Below are 21,059 nucleotides of genomic sequence, written 5' to 3' on the forward strand. Positions count from 1 at the left end.
ACATTTATTTATTCTCCTTCTCAGTAATCAATACATAAACATTTGGTGGTATTACAGCCATCAAAACCTTCACTTAATGACCCGTTTTTAATTTGATGATTTTTGATAAAGAGTTCCAACTCTTTGAGGTTGCAAGGCTTCTTTGTCTTATCAGATCAGATTTGTAGAATTTGATATAATGTCTCCGTCCAGTTGTTGAATTTTAGAATATGATGGTCTTGAACTTGATCCATGGACATATTCATGTTTAATGCCCATTTTAAGAAAATCAGGAGACAAAATAGGGGAGTTTATTGAACTCCATCTTTCCAGAAAACCCTGATTGCCAATATTTATACATATTAAAAAAAAATCAAAATTATTTAAAAGATTTTAGATTATCATTTTCCTTTATAAATTAGTGTTTTTGATGTTACTCAGTTTTAACTACTAAAACTATTGCTGAAAGAATCCCAAGTGAACGATTTGTTAATAATTAATAAAGGAAGGTTTGTCAGTTTCACTTCCTGTTGCAGCTGTTGTCAGATCATAAAGCAAACAGTAGTCAGTCAGGAAAAGACGTGTTGCCTTACACTCAGTGAATTAACATGAATACATTCATTTTATTCTTCATCATCCCTGGAATTATCATAGGTAAGTTTTTATCACTAAAAATAAAAGATGAAAAGATCTTTATACTGTTGGTTGAAAACTTAGTCCTGCAAATTTGGTGGTGTGCACTGTTAACTACTGAGGTCAGTGTAATTCTTAGATTTTAAATGCATGATATGAAAGAGCTTTAACTTACTCAACCTAATGAGACAACGACTAATATGAAAATTATGTTTACATGTAGCACAAGCTGCAGCAAATTAGATCAAACAATGTAAAATTTGATATTTAGAATCTTGTGTTTTAAAATTCTGACTTGCAACTATTCTGTTTTTATATAATAAAAATGCTACGCCCATAAAAATGTATGATTTAATAAACAATTGTTTTTTTTCAAATTTCTGTCCCAAACACATACAGTATACTGCTAAAGAATGGTTCGGCTCATATAATAACATTTAGAGCTCATCAAATTCAACATAAACAGTAGCGAAAATACTGTTGAACTGCAGCATAAAGTCAAACATGCAACTAGTAAATACATCAAGATCCTAAAGCAGCTCATGCATGTGAAATTTTAATTAAAAATTTAGCTTTATTTGTCAAATAAATTAATCTATCTTTACCTTGCTAAATAAATACAGGATTTTATTTAACATATTTGAAATGTTAATATTTTTATATAATGACTGAAGACACTCCAGGGCAAGGCAGTTTATCAGTTACCTTTAGCACATTTTAATATATGTTGGTGCTCAGTGATTTATAAACTAACAGAAATTTTAAAGTATTTTTTTTCTGAGTTACAGAAAACAAATGAAAGATCTTGAAGAGTTTATATTCACATTCAGTGAAATAAAATAACTTAGATGTAATAATACTTTTGGGGCAAAAATGGAACCATGTACTGCTTGACTTGTCCTTTGTCTTCTTTAGAAGAAGTTTAGTTGTAAAACATGGGCTTTAATTCCCTCTTAATTGTAAATCCATCGAGGCATTTTTGGTGTTTTAGTTACAGTGCCAGAGAAATATTACTTCCTTGTTCTTCTCCAGATTATACGTGTGAATACTTAGAAATATCATAATATGTAACTTACTTTTCCCATTGTGTTGCAGAAAGCATGTTGTAGTAAATTAGCAAAGGCAGATGTTTCTGATTATTGAGTCCCCTACCAGAAAGAAGGAAAAATGGATTAGGCTAAGAAAAAATTTCATAAGAGAGTAGAAGGGACCTGAAGGGCTGGCAGACTGAAGAGAAATTGGAGGGTTCTGCTGTTTGGTGTTGACAAAACAAGGAGAAGAACAGACAAAAAATAAGCATTTGACCAAACATACTATGTATGAGGAAGACAAATGGAGAGAAAACAAAAAATACAAACATTGTAAAATTGGACAATAATGGGAGTAAATATGGTGGGATGAGGAGCAGTGGTCAGAAGACACAGTCATGCTGAAAAGAATGAACACTTAGTTTATTTCTCAAATGTCTGTGTATTTTTGTAAGTTGTAAAATTATGACTGAATTACTTTATTAGAAGGTTTCCTTTGGGTTTATCTAATGGAGCTGGTGTATTACCAGATAGTCCTCTGTGTGCCTCTGTTGACAGAGCTCAAAATGATTAAAATGCGCTTAAAATATCTTACATGCTTTGGCATAGCAGGCTAACCTATTGTTCTTATCCAGATTTTTTTAAGCCATTGTTAATACTGCATTAAACTTGTAAATGTTTTCCAGGTTTATCTAATGGATCTGGAGTGTTACCAGATGGTCCTCTGAATGCCTCGGTTGGAGGGACAGTAACATTCATGACAAACTTGGATCCAACAGAGACACCATTTGCAACAGTCCAGTGGAATTTTGATCCTGGTTCAGAACCTAAAGTCATAGTTTACTCACCGACAACTGGAGACACAACTGGACCAGGATATGAAGGCAGGATCACTCTCTTCAGATCTACTGGATCTCTGGAACTCAGGAATCTGAAACTCAGTGACAGTGGAGAATACAGAGTTAGCATTATAACTTCTGAACTGATCACAAAGAAAGGACAAACCACACTGGATGTTTATGGTGAGTGGATGTTAAAAGCCAAGATTCAACTAACATGTTTCAGTCTCTTAAGTTTCACTGCAATTTATTTATTTTTTCCCTCTATCCATCTTTTAACCCTTTAAACAAGTGAGATCTGTAGACTATTATGCTGAGCTTTGAACTATTTTAAATGTATTTTGTGGGAATAAGAATTAAGAAATTAGTGGAATGGTCTGCTACAAATCAGGTTTCCTTCAGAGCATTCACTTATAACAACACAACTGTGACGACGACGACACATTCGCGCCTTTGGATAGATTTTTACCCACAATGCAAATGGAAAAAACCGTGAGTGAAACGGTGACTGACGAGTATATATTCCATTGAGGGAAAGTAAGTTTCACATTTGCTCAAAAGCCCCCTGGTGGTTGAAGAAAAATCCACATATAAACCGGAAAATACAATATATGAAAAAAAACACTTAATGCTCTCTGGTATGAGCTGGCGGGCCGGATCCGGCATTGTTCAGGGGGCCGTACCAAATGACGTGGCGGGCCGGATCCGGCCCGCGGGCCGTAGTTTGGGGACCCCTGCTTTAAACAAGTGAGATCTGTAGACTATTATGCTGAGCTTTGAACTATTTTAAATGTATTTTGTGGGAATAAGAATTAAGAAATTAGTGGAATGGTCTGCTACAAATCAGGTTTCCTTCAGAGCATTTAAAATTACATTGGTCCAAATAAAATAAGAAACCTTTCAGAAAGGCTCAGAAACTTGTCAGATGTGTTACTTAGACATGGCTTTCAGCCGCTGCATGAGTTCAAACTTACCAGTGAGATTAATGTTTGTAAAGCAGTTTTGATAAAAAAGGTTTTCTGTTGATGTGCCTGAAAAGTGTCTTGAGAAGAGTAAGTGAGAGGGAGCAGAGTAAATATTTCCTGTAACTTTCATGGGAGAGTTTGCTGGTTAGAGATTTTTCCTTGTCAGTGCTGTACTAGTTTACTATTCTTTGTTTCCAACCTGTCGTATTATTTGATTAGGGTTGCAGAATAAAACTGACATGGTTTTATGGAAGTTGATTTAAAATTGGAGTTAAATGTTACAGAATTAAAAAAATCACAACTGTAGACATTAAACATTGTCACAGGTTCATATAGATTAGAATTGATTTAAAAAAGTAATAGAATTTGGTGTTAAAAATGATTCAGAAAATTAGATAAAGCCCTTAATTCAAGCAACAAGCATAAATGTTATTTGAAGAGGAGTAAGGCTGTATTCAGCATGAACAAGATACAAATTCATTTGTTTTTTTATTTAACAATTTCTCTCATGTCAAGATTTGTACTGAATTGGTTCATGATTACAGTAGAGATTGTTGACTCTTGTATTTGATGACAAGTGTTTTGTTTCCTCCAACAGAACCGGTCTCCAATGTCAGAGTCTCCCCACCAAGAGCAGACTTGATTGAGTTCACCAGCTCCGTCCATCTGTCCTGCTCCTCCTCTGGACGTTCTCTCTCCTTCATCTGGATGAACAGCAGCTCTGAGGTCACAGCCAGTGACAGAGTTCAGATCAAGACAAATGAAGAAAACTCCAATCTGACTATAGTCAATGTGACCAGAAATGACCAGGGATCATACACATGTCGTGTGTCTAATCCTGCCAGTTTTATCATCAGTGATCCAGTAAACATCTCTGTTTATTGTAAGTTATTCATCTACTTGATTACCATCTGTGTAAATATGCTGTAGTCATCACAGATCAAATTACCACCACACGTTACTGAACTGTCACATCAATATTATTTGAAAATATTTATCTAGAAATCTAGTTAATGCTTCACTTAACAGGCTATTGTAATTATTTTAAGATTTGAATCTGCACCATCAAAATATATGTAATTTCTTATTGTTACTTAAAATTACATTTTCTTCATATTTTGCTTTTTCTAGTATCAGATGGTCCATCTGGATCCATCACAAGAACATCATAAGAAAGGGTCAGACATTATCTGACCTGCTCTGCTGACTCATCACTTTTTGATCATGATCAGGTCTATTGTAATTATATACCCAAATTATTACAGTTATTGGTGGCTACATTAATAATCAGCCACCATGATTATGATGGTGGCTACATCATAATCTACGACACATTTTGTCCTTTTAGTAACATAAAAGGACAAAAATGTCAACACTGCAACCCATATAAAGAGGGAGCTAAAATTCACTCATTCATCTTCCTTACTAGGGACTGCACAATATGTTACAGATTTAATGACGATATGACTGTGGGCAATACACATATCACTAAGATCTGTTCACTTAAGTGCAATGCATTAGAGCTCTATAGATTTAGTGAGACTCTTTAATGCAGTACAATAAGTTTTGTAAGGTAAAGAAGTGGTAAGGTGTTGAAGTCATTAAGCTTCTACAACCAAGCTCTTTTGATGCTGAAGCAGAGGCCAGAGGCAAACTTCTTGTAGAGATCAAAATATGAAATCATTTTTTCTTCCATGCAGCTGGATAAATTACTCATTTTTTGAGGTCTATGCATTAATATCTCAAAGCAGAAAATGAGACTAAAAAGTTGCCAGAAGATGAAATCTAATCAGATCTGATCCTGTGGAAGGCAGGAAGAGTTGGAAAAGTAAACAAAGAGATTGTATCTTCTTAAGAATAAAAAAGTGAATGATGAGCTCCACAGGTAACTTTCCCCACAACCTGCAGTCAGACATTTGCAAACTGAAGTGAGGAGACGACACCAGAAAGAAAGGTGCAGAAATATGGGAATGTTTTCTGAAGTCTGTGCAGAAAAAAATTAGATAGGAACATGGCTAGCATACTTCAGACCAAGCTCACTGTATATGAAGTTTTCTTCTTGGGTAACTTTGTACTTATTTAATTCTCATTTCCTTTCTGCTTCATGCACTTCAGAGTTGTTGGTAGTCAGTTCCATTCAGCCTTTCAAAAGCTTCACTGTTTTGTGATCTTAGGCCCAATACCTTTATTTAAAAATTAATTAATATTTTAAATATTGGCATAGATATTATGTTGTAATTATTTAAAGTAGACAGTCCATTTTCTCCCCTAACATATATCATCATGGAGGAATGCTTTTTCAAAGACATGCTTGTTTGTAAAACTCAAAAATGTACTAACAGGCCTTGACAACTAATTTCTCTCCATATCCATTTTTTTTTATTTAATTAAAATTCAACTAAAACAGAAATGACTACACATGGCTAAAATGTGTAACAAAACTAAAATTAATTTGGGTAAGATTATTAAGAGACAGAAGCTTTAAACACACATTGATACTAACGAAATACTCAAAACTATTTGTGCACCTTTTGTTGAAGATATAGGGTTTATTTCTAATAAAGAGCAGAAAAAACACTGCCTGGCCAAAAGAAGAGTCACCACAAAAGCGTCACTCATTAATATTTCCTTGAATTGCCTTTAACTTTGATTACAGCACATATTTGCTATGGCATTTTTTCAGTAAGCTTCTGTAATATCACAAGATTTGTTTCCATCTGTTGCATCAGTTTTTCATCGAGATCTTGTTTTGGTGAAGGAAGAGTATGATCACCACTCAAAACCTTCTGACCCAGAGTGAGAGATGGTTCAAATGTTTAAGTGAAAGTGTTTTGAGTTAAGCTGATTGGAGTGTGAGACCACGAGTTTCCAAAAATTATATTTTTGAAAATGTTGTAGTTTCCTGAGATACTGAATTTTGTTTATTTATTTTTATCTGTAAGCCATAATGATCAAAATAGCAAGAAACAAAGACTTGAAATATATCACTTTATGACCAGTGATTCCATATATGAGTTTCACATTCTGAGATTACTGTAAAGAAATATTGCAGTTTTACGTATTATTCAAAAAAAAATTATGTACTAGAATACCCTTCTAAATACTTTGTGTTTCTAACAAACAAATCAACTTTTTTTGCTGATAAATTAAGTATGTGTTTTAGGATTCTATCTTTACGTTTCCGAGCAAATTTTGACATTTTCATGAAAATGTGCTAAGTTCTGCAATAGTTTACCAAAAACCAACTCAATCTTTAGTTGAATGATGTCTAAGCAGTTGAATTTTCCTGTTGGTTGCAGTGATACAGTTTTGTTTGATAGCATTCCCCAGCTTTACAAATGTGTGATTTATTTACATTGTGAACATGGAGCAGCAATGACTGTCAGACTGACTGCAGTACTTAGGAAGTGGGAGAGGCTGCTTGCTTTAGGACTGACAGGCTACAGCTGTCGTAACTGGCTTGTTTTTGTGTTGTTTTCTCAAGTGATCGGACACTGGTCCAATCATGTGATTTCAGACTGATCAGAATCAGGTGTTAGATCCCAATCAGTGATTGGATATATGTGTAGTTTCTCTAAACACAAATGGGAATAATAACAGTATGTACCAATATGTGGTGGTACATAACCAGACTGTCTTGAAATAACGCATGTATAGCACTTTGCATCAGTGACAGCCATAAAGCAAAGCAGAATACAGCAGCATCTGGAATTGGGAGCACTGTTGCCAACTTAGTGATGTCGTAGCAATATTTTCAAACCCCGCTAGTGACTTTTTTTCTCCAAAAAAAAGACTAATGACAGCTCTAGCTACTTTTTCTGATTTATTGAAGACTTTGGTGAACAAACAGGAAAACAGTACTTTAGTTACAGTGAGCAAAGAGAGGTGTCTTGAACCCCTCCCACCTCCAAAATAGCCTACAGTGGAGCAAAGAGGAGACCCACTCTGTTCAGTTTTCAATTTGCAATGGAATCACGCATGTGCAAAGCTGCCGGTGATCCCGCTCTACATAAGATATAAATATATATTTGATATAAATATATTTACATATAGTTTGACATTTTGCCCAATGTTTTTTTAAACAGGAACTGTCGCACCAAAAAAAAAAAAAAAAAAAAAAATAGATGTTTGTTTATAGTTCTACATAATTTAGGAAAATATAAGAAACACATTTATTAGAAATCAGATGAAGTAAAACACACCATATTTATAAAACCTTATCAGTTAATCATGTTAGTAATACATTGGTCAGCCAATAAAGTTTTAATATGTGCTTTGTTTTCACATTTGTAATATTTGTCTCAATGACACTGATTAAACACTACACTAATAAAACTGGTTATGGTATTAATGTGTAGAGTTAGTTAATATTAATTGTTCTCTATTATTACAGATGGCCCAGAGAAAGTCAACTTAGAATCATCTTCTCAAACATATACAGAAGGGTCAAAGATCCATCTGTCTTGTTCTGCTGACTCCAGACCTACTGCGACTTTTAATTGGTTCTTTAATGGAAATGTTCTGCTTGGTTCTGGATCTCAGCTTGAACTCTTCAATGTTCAGAAAAATCAAAGTGGAAACTACAGCTGTCAAGCCTTTAACAGCAAAACTCTGAGATATCAAACATCTCAAGTTTCAGTTATCTCTATAGAAGATAACGCCAAAGCAGGTAAGCTACATCACAAGCCCTATTCTTATTAACATGAATAAAAACTTTAGTATAACGTTTTAATTTAAATGATAGGCAACCCAAATTAAAAATGTAAACAAAGTATAAACAAATCTTATAAAGTCCTTCATTGCTATGTTGGTATTTTGTTTTCTAATATTGGTAAGATTGCCAACATCTACACTATGAATAGACCATCAGCTATCATGAATGTTATGTATGTAACCTTGTTAATGTGCAACAAATACAGCTTAACTGCTATGTCTATTCATAATTTCATTGTATTAAAAAATATCAAAAATATATATAAAAAAACCTGCTTTCTCCTTTATTTCAGATGCTAGTAAACCTGGAGGTCTCGTTGGTGGAGCCATTGCTGGAATAGTAATCGCATGTTTGTTAGTTGTTGCTGCAGGAGCTGCTGGAGGATATTTCATCTACAAAAGAAGGTGAGTTTCTTTATGTAACCAACAATACATTTTATATGTTGAGCTTTTTAAACTTTATTAGACCACAGTTCATGCTAAACTCTGATTAACATCACACAAGTGTTTTCATACACAGTTATCCATATTTATCACACGTTGCCTCGATTATCTCCTCTTGTATGTCATATATAAGTTATCTTACCTGCTTTATAAAATTTATTGTTTTACCTTCCAGAAATTAATGATGATGAATATGTTGATTAACTCATTCTAACAATATTTTTCTCTGAATATGGGCTTTTTAGAGAAAATGTGAAACCTGCACCACATTCAGGCACAACAGGTCAGTATGTTTACATTTCATTAAATACATGAATCTCAATTATTTCACTTTCCTAGTAACTGGATCGTTGTAAATGTAAACAATTTAGGGAACTTGTATCATTTGGAGCTCAATGAAATAACTTAAACTGGCTTATCATCAATACCCATATTAAGAAAATATTTTAAAACTAAAAATATTTTTACTTTCAGAGCAACAACATAATTATGAAAACATGCCAAGAATAAAGAACAATAAAAATAAGGAAGAAAGTCATGTTTATGAGAATTCTGCAGCTACACAACGAAGTAAAGAACCAGAACATGTGTATGAGGAAATGAGACGGATAAAGAAGAAATAAAATAAACAGCCTTTGGTTCTTTAAAGGTGAGTTCTGAAGTAGGAATCTGTTAAAAAAGGAAACAGTTTAAATTACTTGGATACATTTTAATTACTTTATATTTTAAAACTACTCAACAGTTAAGTAGTTTTTATAAAGTCTTGTGAGAGTATGCAGTCAATCATTACACTAATATATTTTCTTGTAACAGATCATCTGAGAAAAAAACATGATACAACATGAAGAAACTGGTACTGGTTCTGCTGTATTTTTGCCTTTTGGGTTTATTCCTATTTATCTCCTTGCTGAAAGTTTTAAAGTCTTACAATAATGAATCAAATATGTAAAGTTTTATACATTCTTCAAACATTGCTAAAATGTTCATACTGTAATCCTCCAAATTGATCTAGAGTCAGAAAATAATTTTAAAAAAGCTTCATCAATGCAAGTCTTTGATAAGATTTGGTTTCAGCTGTTCTATTTATCTACTGTTGACTCTAGTGATGCCAAGCCTTGACTTTTCAACCTCTTGATCCTCTGCTATGATTGTAACATTTTGTGATTAGTTATTTAGGTCAGATTTAGATGGTTGAAAAGCAGTGCAATATGTTGTCTCGCCACAATTTATGAGATGCTGTTTTGCTAAAAAGAGGAAGCCGTAGAGACAAAAGTAAACAAGAACAACATATTCAGGGAAGTGACTCGGTGGTAAAGCAGAAGCTCCAAATATGGAGGCTGCAGTTCACAATGCAGATGACCTCATTTTACTTCCAGGTTTAGAGCAATTTGATGCATGACTTCCTCTTTTCTCTCTGCCTCTTCCCATCAAGCTACTGTTGAACAGAAACCATTATTGCCATAAAAAACTCTTCCTTCTCCTCAACTTTCAGTTTAACTGATAGGTTTGAGTACAAACCTCTGTTGTCTGCAACTACTTACAGCTGTTCTCTAAAAACCCGTCTGACACCTCCCTCTAGTGGTCAGCAGGAAATGCAGGCCTTTAACTGCATATCTTTAAAACAAAGTTATGATTTATCATCTTATTATTAACAGTTAAACAGGTCAGACCTCATGTGTCATCACTAATTTTAATTCAAAGCCTCAAGATCAAGAAGTTTTAAAACAATATGTTTGATGGTTCTTTGTTGTCTTAATGGCCTTTAAGGCTTTCATTGAAATATTTCTGCTTTTATTGTGTTTTTGGAATTAAATGAATATTAAGGAAGAAACCTCATAATGCCTCATAATGATGTGCAGATACTGTACATATTTCAGAAATTTGTACCTGTTTTTTGTTCCCATTCCTTAATTTTATTCACCTTATATTAAATTACAATTTAATTGAAAAGCATATTATTTACACTGCAAAAACACAAAATCTTAACAGATTTTTATGTCTAGTTTCTAGTGCAACTATCTTAGTACACTTAAAATAACTTAAAATAAGACAAAACTAACTCACAAGTAACTGCTCAGCAAGCAAAAAGAGCTGTGGCTTGCTGAGCAAAAGCTTAGCAAAGTACTTGATTATTTCAGTAATTACTAACTCTCTCAAATCTTGCCAACAGAACTAGTATCTTTCATCCATACTGAGGAATTATTGATTTAAAACATGCTCCTATTTCTTGCCAAAAGGTTACTTGTGAGTTAGTGTAGTCTTATTTCAAGTGTACTAATATTTCAATCTGGAGAGACTCAGACGGAGAAAGACAGCGATTAAAAAGGTTTATTGACATGCATGAATTGATGTCATCCCCCGGGACCCGATACTGGTGTTGGATGGGAGCCTGAAGAGCCAGGAGAGTGGAGAGAAGGGGCAGAGGTGGGTTGAGCGCAGCTGGAAAGCGGAAGGTGCCATGGATTGAGGTCCTTATCACCGGGAGCTTGGTCGGTGATTGGCCGTGACATGGCTTGGTCCAGCATTGATAGGTCGATGACGATGAGTGAGACACGCCGATTGGACGATGCAGGCCAGGCTAGAGAGTCTTCCAGTTTGAATTTACGCCAAGGCTTCATATTTACGAGAAACCAGACCAAAATTACTAGTTTTTGTGTTTTTGTGGTGCAGAGCATTATTGGTGTGTACCACTCTTTTTGATACTGTTCCAGATAAACTAAAGTGATTTCTTGTTATTTATGAAATGGACCCAAGCACTAAGGTTCCTGTTACAGAGTAGATCTAGAAAACATAACCTTTCCTTTAAGACCTTCATTCCTCTGTGGAAAATAGAATAATCTCTAAAATATAATAGATGCTGAAGACTGATAAATAACAAAGATGGTAAAATGACACAAAATGACAAATCACTTAAACAATTGTCTTAATAAACTGTATCTGAAATCTTTTAAAATGAGTCAGTTTACAAAGCAGCTCGTATTTAATCAAGACATGTTTGACTTGGTTCAATTAGTTTATTAACAAAACTCACATTCACAACAATGTTGTCTTGATACACTTTACAAAAAAAGAAGTTATTTCAATCGAATCATTCATATTTTATGTAACTCCATAATATTATGTACCTATGAACAGGTGACAAAAATAATCACTGAATTATCTGATTTAGATCATTCAAATTATCATCTAATTCTTTTATTTTAGAACCTTCAGTTTCCAACATACAGAACCAGGAGGTGGCGCCACATGGCGTGATTTGAGCGAGCTTGTCAGATTCATATGCACACACCTGAATTAATTTCTTGTGCTCAAGTAGGAGGCACAACTTTACTTGGTCTCTGCCATACTACTCAATATATCAAGAAGAACAAAATAATATCAAGACGCAGAAAAACAGATGGTAAATTAGTCATTTCAAAGACAAAAAATAACTTTGATTAATTTAGCAATTTAACATTAACAGGTTTTATATGTGTATGAGCATTTATGCCTATTTATTTTTTCACTAGGCTAAATTCCCCCTTTTGAACTAAAAATGGCTTTACAAGAGCTTTGTTGAAATCCAACTAATAATAAGTTCCTTTAAATAAATATTTGTCTTAAAAATGAACCTGCATCTTCTAATGGACTTTGTAAAGATTTAAACTCTAATAAACACTTGTAATTTTTATATAAGCTAAGCATGATTTTTATGAACAGTTTAATTTGTAGTAATTTCATTTCTTTTATATAAATGTATTTATGACTGGATTTTATTTGTTTTGATAGACCAGATGAATAAACAAGGTGTTATCTGTCAGAGTTCAGTTCATGATGAGAGCAGCTGTTTATGTCTCGCACCTTTTTCTGACCTAGATTATAATGTAGGACAGATTGCTGCTCTTTGGACCTTAGTGTCATCGCTTCAGTTTGGAGTAAACATGGTTTTATTCACTCGGTGTTTATAATTAAATAGTACTTGTATAAACAGAGTTCTGACTTTAAAGTTTTGTAAAAATGAGAATGCTACTTTTACAATGTGTTTGGCAAATTTTACCTACATTAGCAGCACATATGCCATTTGCAAAGTGTGTAAAGAAAGTGAAAATGTGCTCATTTCTACCTATTATTTTACCTGAACTGTTTATATTTACTTCAATGTGGCATCGATGTTGAAAGTAATCAAGTCCTGAACCTGTGCATGTCAATAAAACATAACTATGTTTTTTTAATCACTGACATGAACATTTTATATCTTTAACTTCTATTTATTCTGAATAAAAACTATTCTTCCTGAATTAAAAAAAAACTGTTTTATTCTTGTCTCTTTCAAACACTTCAAACATCTACAGAACCCATCAAGATAACCTCTATGATGTCTACAGAGAATTATGAACAAATATATGAAAGCAGGTTTGAAACTAAAGTTTAATCTGTTCCGTTTTGGTAAACTCATATTTATCAAAGCAGTTCAATGCAATGTGAATATGTTCACATGTTTAAAGATAATTAAATACAGATACACTTGTTAATGATTACCACATCAAGGTCATCTAAGCTTTTTAATGTTACTTCCTTCACCTCAGTTTACCTCATACCAGCAAACCAGCCTGGAAAGCAGGATCTGTTTTTCCGTCTTTATGCCTGAAGAGACAAGATGGAAACAGTATTTATATACTTTGCAATCCTCGGAGCCGTCTCAGGTGGGATTTTATTATTTATTTATGAAGAACTTATTATTATTTTTAGAAATTTTTATAGCTCATTAAATATGTTGACATCCAGTACAGTTTTATAATTGTTAGTTATTATAAATTAGAACTGACAATGACAATTTTGGTGACATGGATTAAATTAATCCAACAACGCAACAAAAGTTAAAGATTCTCTTTTCTATTTTTTTTAAATAAAGAATTTCATCATTAGTACAAAAATAGGGTTTTTGAAATGGTTTAGACAACCCACCTTCATGACCTGGATAGTTTATGTCTGAAAAAGATAAAAAAATGTAAATAAACTTTGTGTGATTCATATTTTCTGTCACCATCTCAGACAAACATCAATTAAATGGATTAGAAGAGTTTAAATGAGACGCCTTCTTGGAAGAATAATGTTAATATCTACAGCTTTTGAAGCACTTCTACCGCATGAAAAAGAAAATGTGGATATGAGTGGATTATTACATGAACCTTAAGCAAACATGTTTTAACTGAATCTCATTACTAATTAAAAACTGTTTCTGGCAGGTTTGTCTGAAGGAGCTGGTTTGTTACCAGATGGTCCTCTGAGTGCATCGGCTGGAGGAACGGTGACGTTCAGAACAAACCTTTATCCAACAACAATACCATTTGAGCTTGTGACTTGGACTTTTAGTACTGAAAATGGTATCATAGTCTCAGTTCCTACTGCAAACATTACTGATCCAGAGTATGAAGGCAGAATAACTCTGTTTTTATCAACTGGATCTCTGGAGCTCAGGAACCTGAAACTCGGTGACAGTGGAGATTACAGAGTTCATGTTATGCCTGCTGAGGATGTCGAGAAGTCTGGAATCACCAGGCTGCAGATATATGGTAAATCTGTAGTAAAAACAATTATGATTATGTTTTTTAAAAAAAATATAAATGAAATAAATGATCAGATCCATCTATTTTTTCCATATGTTATTATATGAAACCCTGAGATGACACAGGATGAGATTTTGGCTTCACTTTGATAAATCCTTTCACACTTTTTGCTTCTAATATCTAGGCATTGAAATTGTCTTCTGTATCTCTGCTTTAAATGCATAACTTTCTGGAGACGTAAACATTTTTCTATGTCATTGGTACAAAATTATACAATCACACATAGTAATAGCATCTTTAAGTTTTTATCTCTGATTTTGAAACACTGTTTGGTTCAAATTTCCAGCATTTCCAAATGTTTTTGTTTTCTTTTGCAACCACAGAGCCAGTCTCCAACGTCAAAGTTACCCCGGGAAGTACAGACTTAGTTGAGCTGCACAGTTCTGTCCGTCTGTTCTGCTCCTCCTCTGGATCTTCTCTCTCCTTCCTCTGGATGAACAGCAGCTCTGAGGTTTCAGTCAGTAACAGAGTCCAGATCTCTGATGGAGGATCCAATCTGACTATCACTGATGTGACCCGCTATGATCAGGGACTGTATAGCTGTCATGTGTCCAATCCTGTCAGCAATGCCAGAAGTGATCCAGTAACCCTCTTCATTAGTTGTAAGCTGCAGCACACTTAAAGATCACTTCCTCCTACAATTGGAAAAGAAATATCTCAGTTTATCACCACCATTGACAGTTTACCCATTTTGCCCTGTTTTTACCACTCAGATGGCCCAGAAAACATACAGTTGAATGTCTCTCCATCAAAACATCACTATGAAGAAGGAGCAGACATTCGTCTGATCTGTTCAGTTGAGTCTCGACCTTCTGCTGAATATCAGTGGTTTCTGGATGGAGTGGTGCTGCCTGGTACTGGACCAGAGCTCAGACTGGTTAACATTCACTCAAGTCAAAGTGGAAACTACAGCTGTCAGGCCTTCAACAGCAAAACGTTACGATACCAAACATCTCAACCATCAACTGTTTCTGTACTTGGTCAGTGTGAAAGAGTATATACGCACACACACGTACACATACACAACATATACATATAGTAAAACATCTTGAATTGTTCGCTGCATAATTATATCACTGAGGAAATAAAATACTGACAAACAAAAATTCATAATTCATGTATTCATTCAATTTTAAGCATTTCAAGAAAACTGATGGGCCCCGTGACAGAATTTCAATAATTCAGGTCTAAACAGTACAGATTAAAAGCAATGTTGAAAGCCATTTCAGTATGCATGAAAACTAAATTATAACATACCAGCATTTTTAATGATAACACTCAGACAACTTTATTACATGAGACAAACAAGAAAAACGTTTTAATAATTTTTGCTTAGAAAAAAAGAGGTAAAAATGTTTTTACCAAGTTTATGTTTCAAATTCAAAAGAGAAACAAAGTAACATGAGCTTGATTTAACTGTTTTGTTTTCCACCAACAGCATTGGTCTCCAATATGAAAGTAACAGCACAACGTTCAGACTTGGTGGAGTTCAACAGTTCAGTCCGTCTGTCCTGCTCCTCCTCTGGATCTTCTCTCTCCTTCCTCTGGATGAACAGCAGCTTTGAGGTCACAACCAGTGACAGAGTTCAGATCACTGATGGAGGATCCACTCTGACTATAGACAATGTGACCAGATATGACCAGGGACCGTACAGCTGTCATGCATCAAATCCAGTCAGTGATGGCAGCAGTGATCCAGTAAACATCTTAATAAACTGTAGGTTATTAAACTATATATGTTCAAAACTCTGCACTTAAATAGAAACTCATCTTATTGTTTCAAAATGTTCATATCTGTCCATGTTTCATGATAATCACTTAAGCTGTGTGGATTCACTATCAAGTTAACACACAAATAAGACACAAAAGTGTTAATATCTTTTAGCATTAACCTTTATTACTGATGTGATGTAGCATGCATCTTACTTCAAGGAAAAGGTTCACCAATCAAAAAGAACAAAAAGTCAAAATAGATTGTGAGTTAAATTAAAAGTATTTTTCTGAGCATTGTAATTATAGTAGGTGTTTAGTTCCTGAATCAACTAACACTGTTATTAATTCCTGTTTTTCCACACATTCAGATGGTCCAGAAAACATACAGTTGGATACTTATCCGTCAAAAGAACATTACGAGGATGGATCAGACTTAACCCTCACCTGTTCAGCTGAATCCAAACCTACAGCTGAATTTCTGTGGTTTCTGAACGGAGACCTGGTTGCAGATTCTGGATCAGAATTCAAACTCATCTATGTTACAAGAAATCAGACGGGAAACTACAGCTGTCAGGCCTTTAATGTGAAAACACTGAGATACCTAACATCTCGCATATCAACTGTATCTATAACAGGTAAGTATGAAAAAGTTTTAGAAGTTAGATTAAATTAAACCTAACTTTGGAAGACCCTAAATTGAGTTCAACTTCTCTTTCCTTAATTTGTAGAGCAATTTAAAACTTTTGAACTTTATTTTAACTTCACTTAAACTACTGAATTTTTTAAAAATTAGATTTAGTAAATTTTTCTGGAGATGGGCCCCACTTAAAAACCCTGCACTGTTTATGCTTAGTTCATAAACAGAGTGGGTTGTAAAATTAGGTGAGTTTTAAGGTCTTTATTGTGTTACAAGTACAGTTGAGGGCACTGGTTTAATTGTTTATATGTGGTGAACTTTTCTGTCCCTTAGCTCCGTTTAATTCGGCATGCTGATTTACGTTATGTAATTTTGGAGATTATTCAGCATTTGGGGTCAGTTATTGAAAACAGTTTCTTGATCTATAACTTTGATGCTATGATTCAACTATGCTAATGATTGTTGTAACTAATTATTTGGTATGTGTCTTTATTGACAGTCATAAATGTTTTATTGGAATATCTGGGTTTCATGTTCTGTTAGTTCAATATGAAGTTTTAGTTGTAAAATATTTGTACAATCAATGCTTTCAATTTGACTGACTGCAGGTTTGACCCAAAATAAGTATTGTTTTAAGCTCTATGTAAGCTATTTTTTGTTTTTTAAGTAAATGTTTTTTTTCTTCTATTTTACTGTAGATGTTGGAGAACCTGGAGGACCATCAGGTGGCGCTATTGCTCTTATAATAATTACATGTTTGATAGTTACTTGTGGAGCTGCTGGAGGCTACTTTATCTGCAAAAGAAAGTGAGTTTTTAAGGTTTTACATTTAAACAAAACAGTAGACATAAAAGCATATCTTTAGCTATGGCAATAAGATTTTTGAAACTGAAATAAAAATGTCTTGAGTTTTTTCCTCATTAAAATTACATTATTTAAGGAGGTTATCTTACTATTATTTTCACAAAAATATATATACTATGCATACCTGTTTTATTTAACTTTTTGACTATGTTCACGTTTTCTTGTCTTCTTTCCATATTTAGAAAAAATGTCAACAACGAACCTCACTCCAGCAAGACAGGTTAGTATTTAAAATTGATCTTAGCTATCCTTCATTTCATTGATAGACAAACACTATTGGGATAAAATGTAATGTAATTGATTTCATGTTTTTAAAACGGAGAGCTTTCTTTCTTTTTCTGAATTAGATTTGGCTGTTATCACACATTTCAGTCCCATCTCGATGACCTTTGCCACATGTTTTCATTCTTTCACAACCCACTTTCCTGTCTGCCTGCTAGAACCAACAAACCTAAAAATGCTGGCATTGTTTCCAATATCAACTTAATGTTGTATCAGTGTAGATATTTAAAGCTGATTTAAAAGTGCTAAGTGCCTTTGTTTATAATCTTATACAGCGTTGATCATCCATCCTACATAATGATTATGGCTGGAGTACATGAACTAATGTTGGAACAGATATTTCAACCAATAAAATGTACAGTTCTTCAAGTTTTAATAGCTTCAGCCTCAAGTTAACCTGAATTCATATTAAAGCAAAATATGCTGAGAGAATTACCAGAATATGTTTTTCTTTATAAATTGTATGGGAATAAGCAAATGGAAAAGGTTTATGTTTTGTTTGTTTGTTTTCAGGAATATATGCCATAACTCAAATATCAGCATTTTCCTTCAAGGTAACTAGCAATTAGTGACTGTTTCATACAATTAACAATGACTCTTTTTGACAGTCAGATCTGACCGTTGTTTTTTCTTCCTATACAGCAAATCTTCAAGACATAAAACTTCATAACCAGAGGAAGGGATATGTTGAGTCTTTTGTCTATCTAATTTACGTCATCTTAATTTTTATATGCATTTAAATTTGTTTATTCTATCAATTTTCATACACAAAACCTTTATTGAAAAGATACATATTTGTCATTTGCATAAAATTTGGTTAAATTCATCTTAAATAATTTTTTTCGTGGAAAATTTTTAAAAATTTCTATTCTTTCTATTTTTTTTATCTCATCCTATTTTATCAAATTACTTAAAAGTTTTCTTAATTACTATAATACACAAAGAAGTAAAGCATCATGACAAATCAACTTGTTGGAGTAGACAGTAAAATCACACAACATCTTACAAGAACAGGTGTGATACCGTAATAATCTGTAAATATATGTAGGAACATAAGGACAACTGGATGTTGCTGACAGTAACATGGTGTGTGTAAACGTAATTTTGTTACTGATCTGTGAGGATCCAGTGGCCAGGGAGATGGCACCTAGACAATTTTTCTCCTCTACATAAACCCAGTGTGTTCTGTTTCTCTCTCTCTCTCTCTCTCTCTCTTTGTTGATCTTTGATTTGTAATAGACATGCATTTATACACAAACCTAAGGGAATAAATGTAATTTGGAATGAAATATTCTCTGTCTGACCTCATCATTCCAGCAGTACGCACACTTCTGTTTCCTTAAAAATGGGTAACTGATTTGCAAGTTATTACCCTCTAAGACATTCAGCAGCTTTACTTCCTCCACAGTTATTCTGAAAAAGGTCTAACTTGCTGGCATACAAAGAGGAAAACACTCTTTACTTTTTAGTCTTGTTACTTCACAAAGTAAGATGAAAACAGCCAGTATATATTTTATCATTCTCGGAACCATTTCAGGTGAGCTTTTACTGCTTAATATATATAATAAAATATTTACAAACATCTGTGCTATAGAAAGTTTTTGTTTTTTTTACATATTTATGCAATGTGAATCTAAAGGTTTTAAGGGTGACACAAAATGATTACACTTCAAATTATTTACACAGTTACAAATGGTTAACTGTATTTTTATCAACCATTGGGTGAAATTTTCCTGCTTTTGGTTCGTTTTACAAACTTAAAAGGAATTTATTTTCAAACCAAAACTGTGTCCTGCAGGTCTGTCTGAAGGAGCAGGTGTGCTACCAGACGGTCCTTTGAATGCATCTGTTGGTGGGAGTGTGATGCTCAGAACAAACCTGAATTCAACTGAAGAACCATTTCTGTCTGTGAGCTGGAGTTTTGTTGATGCCAACCCAATAATAATCTCACTGCCCGATGGGAACGTAACTGCTCCAGAGTATGAAGACAGGATCACTCTCTTCAGATCCACTGGATCTCTGGAGCTCAGGAATCTCAACTTAAATGACAGTGGAGATTACAGTTAACATTTTAACAGCTACTGGTCCGCCAATGACAGGAAACACCAGAGTGGACGTGTATGGTGAGCAGATGTTTAAACCAATAGCAAATAAATTTGTTGGATTCTCTAAAGGTGTTTAAGGTGGCTATTTTTAACATTTAATATCTGTAATGTTTGTTTAATTTTAGAGCATATAATGGCTGTTATTTCAATATAAACAAAGTCAATACTAGTGGAAATGCATATAAATATCAGAGCTTTGAAAGAAATAAGTAGACCACAAACTATTAATTAATTTTCTTATTGAGATAAATATTAATCTCAACTAATTAGTACATAATGAAATGGGTAGCCTACCTGAGATTAAAGATTGGTTTGATGACAAAAAGTTACTTGAAAACATAAAAAGTAGGGATAGTTCATTTTATGCAACATGAAACTGAATAAACATTTATAAGCCTTTACCAGAACTCTTTCACTTCACCATATTTCCTCAGGAAATACAGTAACAGTGTTCAGTTAGAAGCAAAAGTGCATATTACCGAGAGTTAGCATTAGCACATTATACTTTTAGATATAAAAAATGTAATATACAGTTTTCTTGAATATTTTTGATTTATCCTGTATATAGCCTGAAATGTTGAAATGCAGCTAAAATCAATAAGCTTTGAAATAATTATATAATCTTTAGCAAAAGTTGTTTTGTAGATTTAGACATTTTCAGTTATAATGCATGATTTCTCATGTAAAACATAATTAGTTTAATGATTTGTTTCATTTAATGTTTGTATTGTGATTTGTCTGACTAAACCATTTTGCTTGTCCCTTACAGAGCCAGTATCTAATGTAACAGTAAGCCCACAAATTTTAGACTTGGTTGAGTTCAGTGGGTCTGTCAGCTTCTCCTGCTCCTCCTCTGGATCTTCTCTCTCCTTCCTCTGGATGAACAGCAGCTCTGAGGTTTCAGCCAGTGACAGAGTTCAGATCATTAATACTGATGGAGGATCCAAGCTGACTATAGTCAATGTGACCAGATATGATGATGGATCATACAGCTGTCATGTGTCCAATCCTGCCAGTTCTGGAGTTAGTAATCAAGCAAACCTTTTTATCAGCTGTAAGTCTCTTTTTCCTGTTTGCTTATATTTTCTCTCTTGAAGCAATCCAAAAATCTTTCCTGTCAGCTGTGAGTCATTACAATTCTTCTCATCTTACTTTTTGGAAAAATGTTTTCAAAACACTGACAGAATTTTCCGCTAAGAAAAGTTTTCATGTGCTCTCATCTGACTTGGAAAAATTGTCATGAACATACGA

General features: G+C 33.8%; 2 protein-coding genes and 1 pseudogene across 2 annotated transcripts; all 3 read left to right on the forward strand.

Moving 5' to 3' along the window:
- Nucleotides 1–520: 520 nt before the first annotated feature.
- On the forward strand, nucleotides 521–12,889 carry LOC106932384 (cell adhesion molecule CEACAM6-like). Its single transcript, XM_088014232.1, has 8 exons — nucleotides 521–633; nucleotides 2,327–2,662; nucleotides 4,043–4,327; nucleotides 7,838–8,113; nucleotides 8,451–8,562; nucleotides 8,847–8,884; nucleotides 9,076–9,250; nucleotides 9,415–12,889. The coding sequence occupies exons 1-7, from the start codon at nucleotides 588–590 to the stop codon at nucleotides 9,222–9,224; spliced, it is 1,242 nt and encodes a 413-aa protein (XP_087870358.1). The 5' UTR covers nucleotides 521–587; the 3' UTR covers nucleotides 9,225–9,250; nucleotides 9,415–12,889.
- A 348-nt stretch (nucleotides 12,890–13,237) lies between these two features.
- On the forward strand, nucleotides 13,238–16,913 carry LOC106932382 (cell adhesion molecule CEACAM5-like). The gene is made up of 7 exons (XM_088013919.1): nucleotides 13,238–13,283; nucleotides 13,827–14,153; nucleotides 14,531–14,809; nucleotides 14,921–15,187; nucleotides 15,646–15,924; nucleotides 16,289–16,555; nucleotides 16,891–16,913. The coding sequence occupies exons 1-7, from the start codon at nucleotides 13,238–13,240 to the stop codon at nucleotides 16,911–16,913; spliced, it is 1,488 nt and encodes a 495-aa protein (XP_087870045.1).
- A 2,281-nt stretch (nucleotides 16,914–19,194) lies between these two features.
- The window catches only part of LOC106932381 (cell adhesion molecule CEACAM5-like), a 31,202-nt pseudogene continuing 29,337 nt past the window's right edge, over nucleotides 19,195–21,059 (forward strand).

This window comes from Poecilia mexicana, unplaced genomic scaffold, assembly GCF_051168715.1.
Source record: "Poecilia mexicana isolate PSO_F unplaced genomic scaffold, ASM5116871v1 scaffold_16, whole genome shotgun sequence".
Lineage (NCBI taxonomy): Eukaryota > Metazoa > Chordata > Actinopteri > Cyprinodontiformes > Poeciliidae > Poecilia > Poecilia mexicana.

Coding starts and splice junctions, on each gene's coding strand:
- LOC106932382 (XM_088013919.1), top strand. CDS start 13,238: ATGGAAACAGTATTTATATACTTTGCAATCCTCGGAGCCGTCTCAG. Junction 14,154..14,530: donor CACCAGGCTGCAGATATATG/GTAAATCTGTAG, acceptor TTGCAACCACAG/AGCCAGTCTCCAACGTCAAA. Junction 16,556..16,890: donor ATCAACTGTATCTATAACAG/GTAAGTATGAAA, acceptor TCTGTCCCTTAG/CTCCGTTTAATTCGGCATGC.
- LOC106932384 (XM_088014232.1), top strand. CDS start 588: ATGAATACATTCATTTTATTCTTCATCATCCCTGGAATTATCATAG. Junction 2,663..4,042: donor AACCACACTGGATGTTTATG/GTGAGTGGATGT, acceptor TTCCTCCAACAG/AACCGGTCTCCAATGTCAGA. Junction 8,114..8,450: donor AGAAGATAACGCCAAAGCAG/GTAAGCTACATC, acceptor CCTTTATTTCAG/ATGCTAGTAAACCTGGAGGT.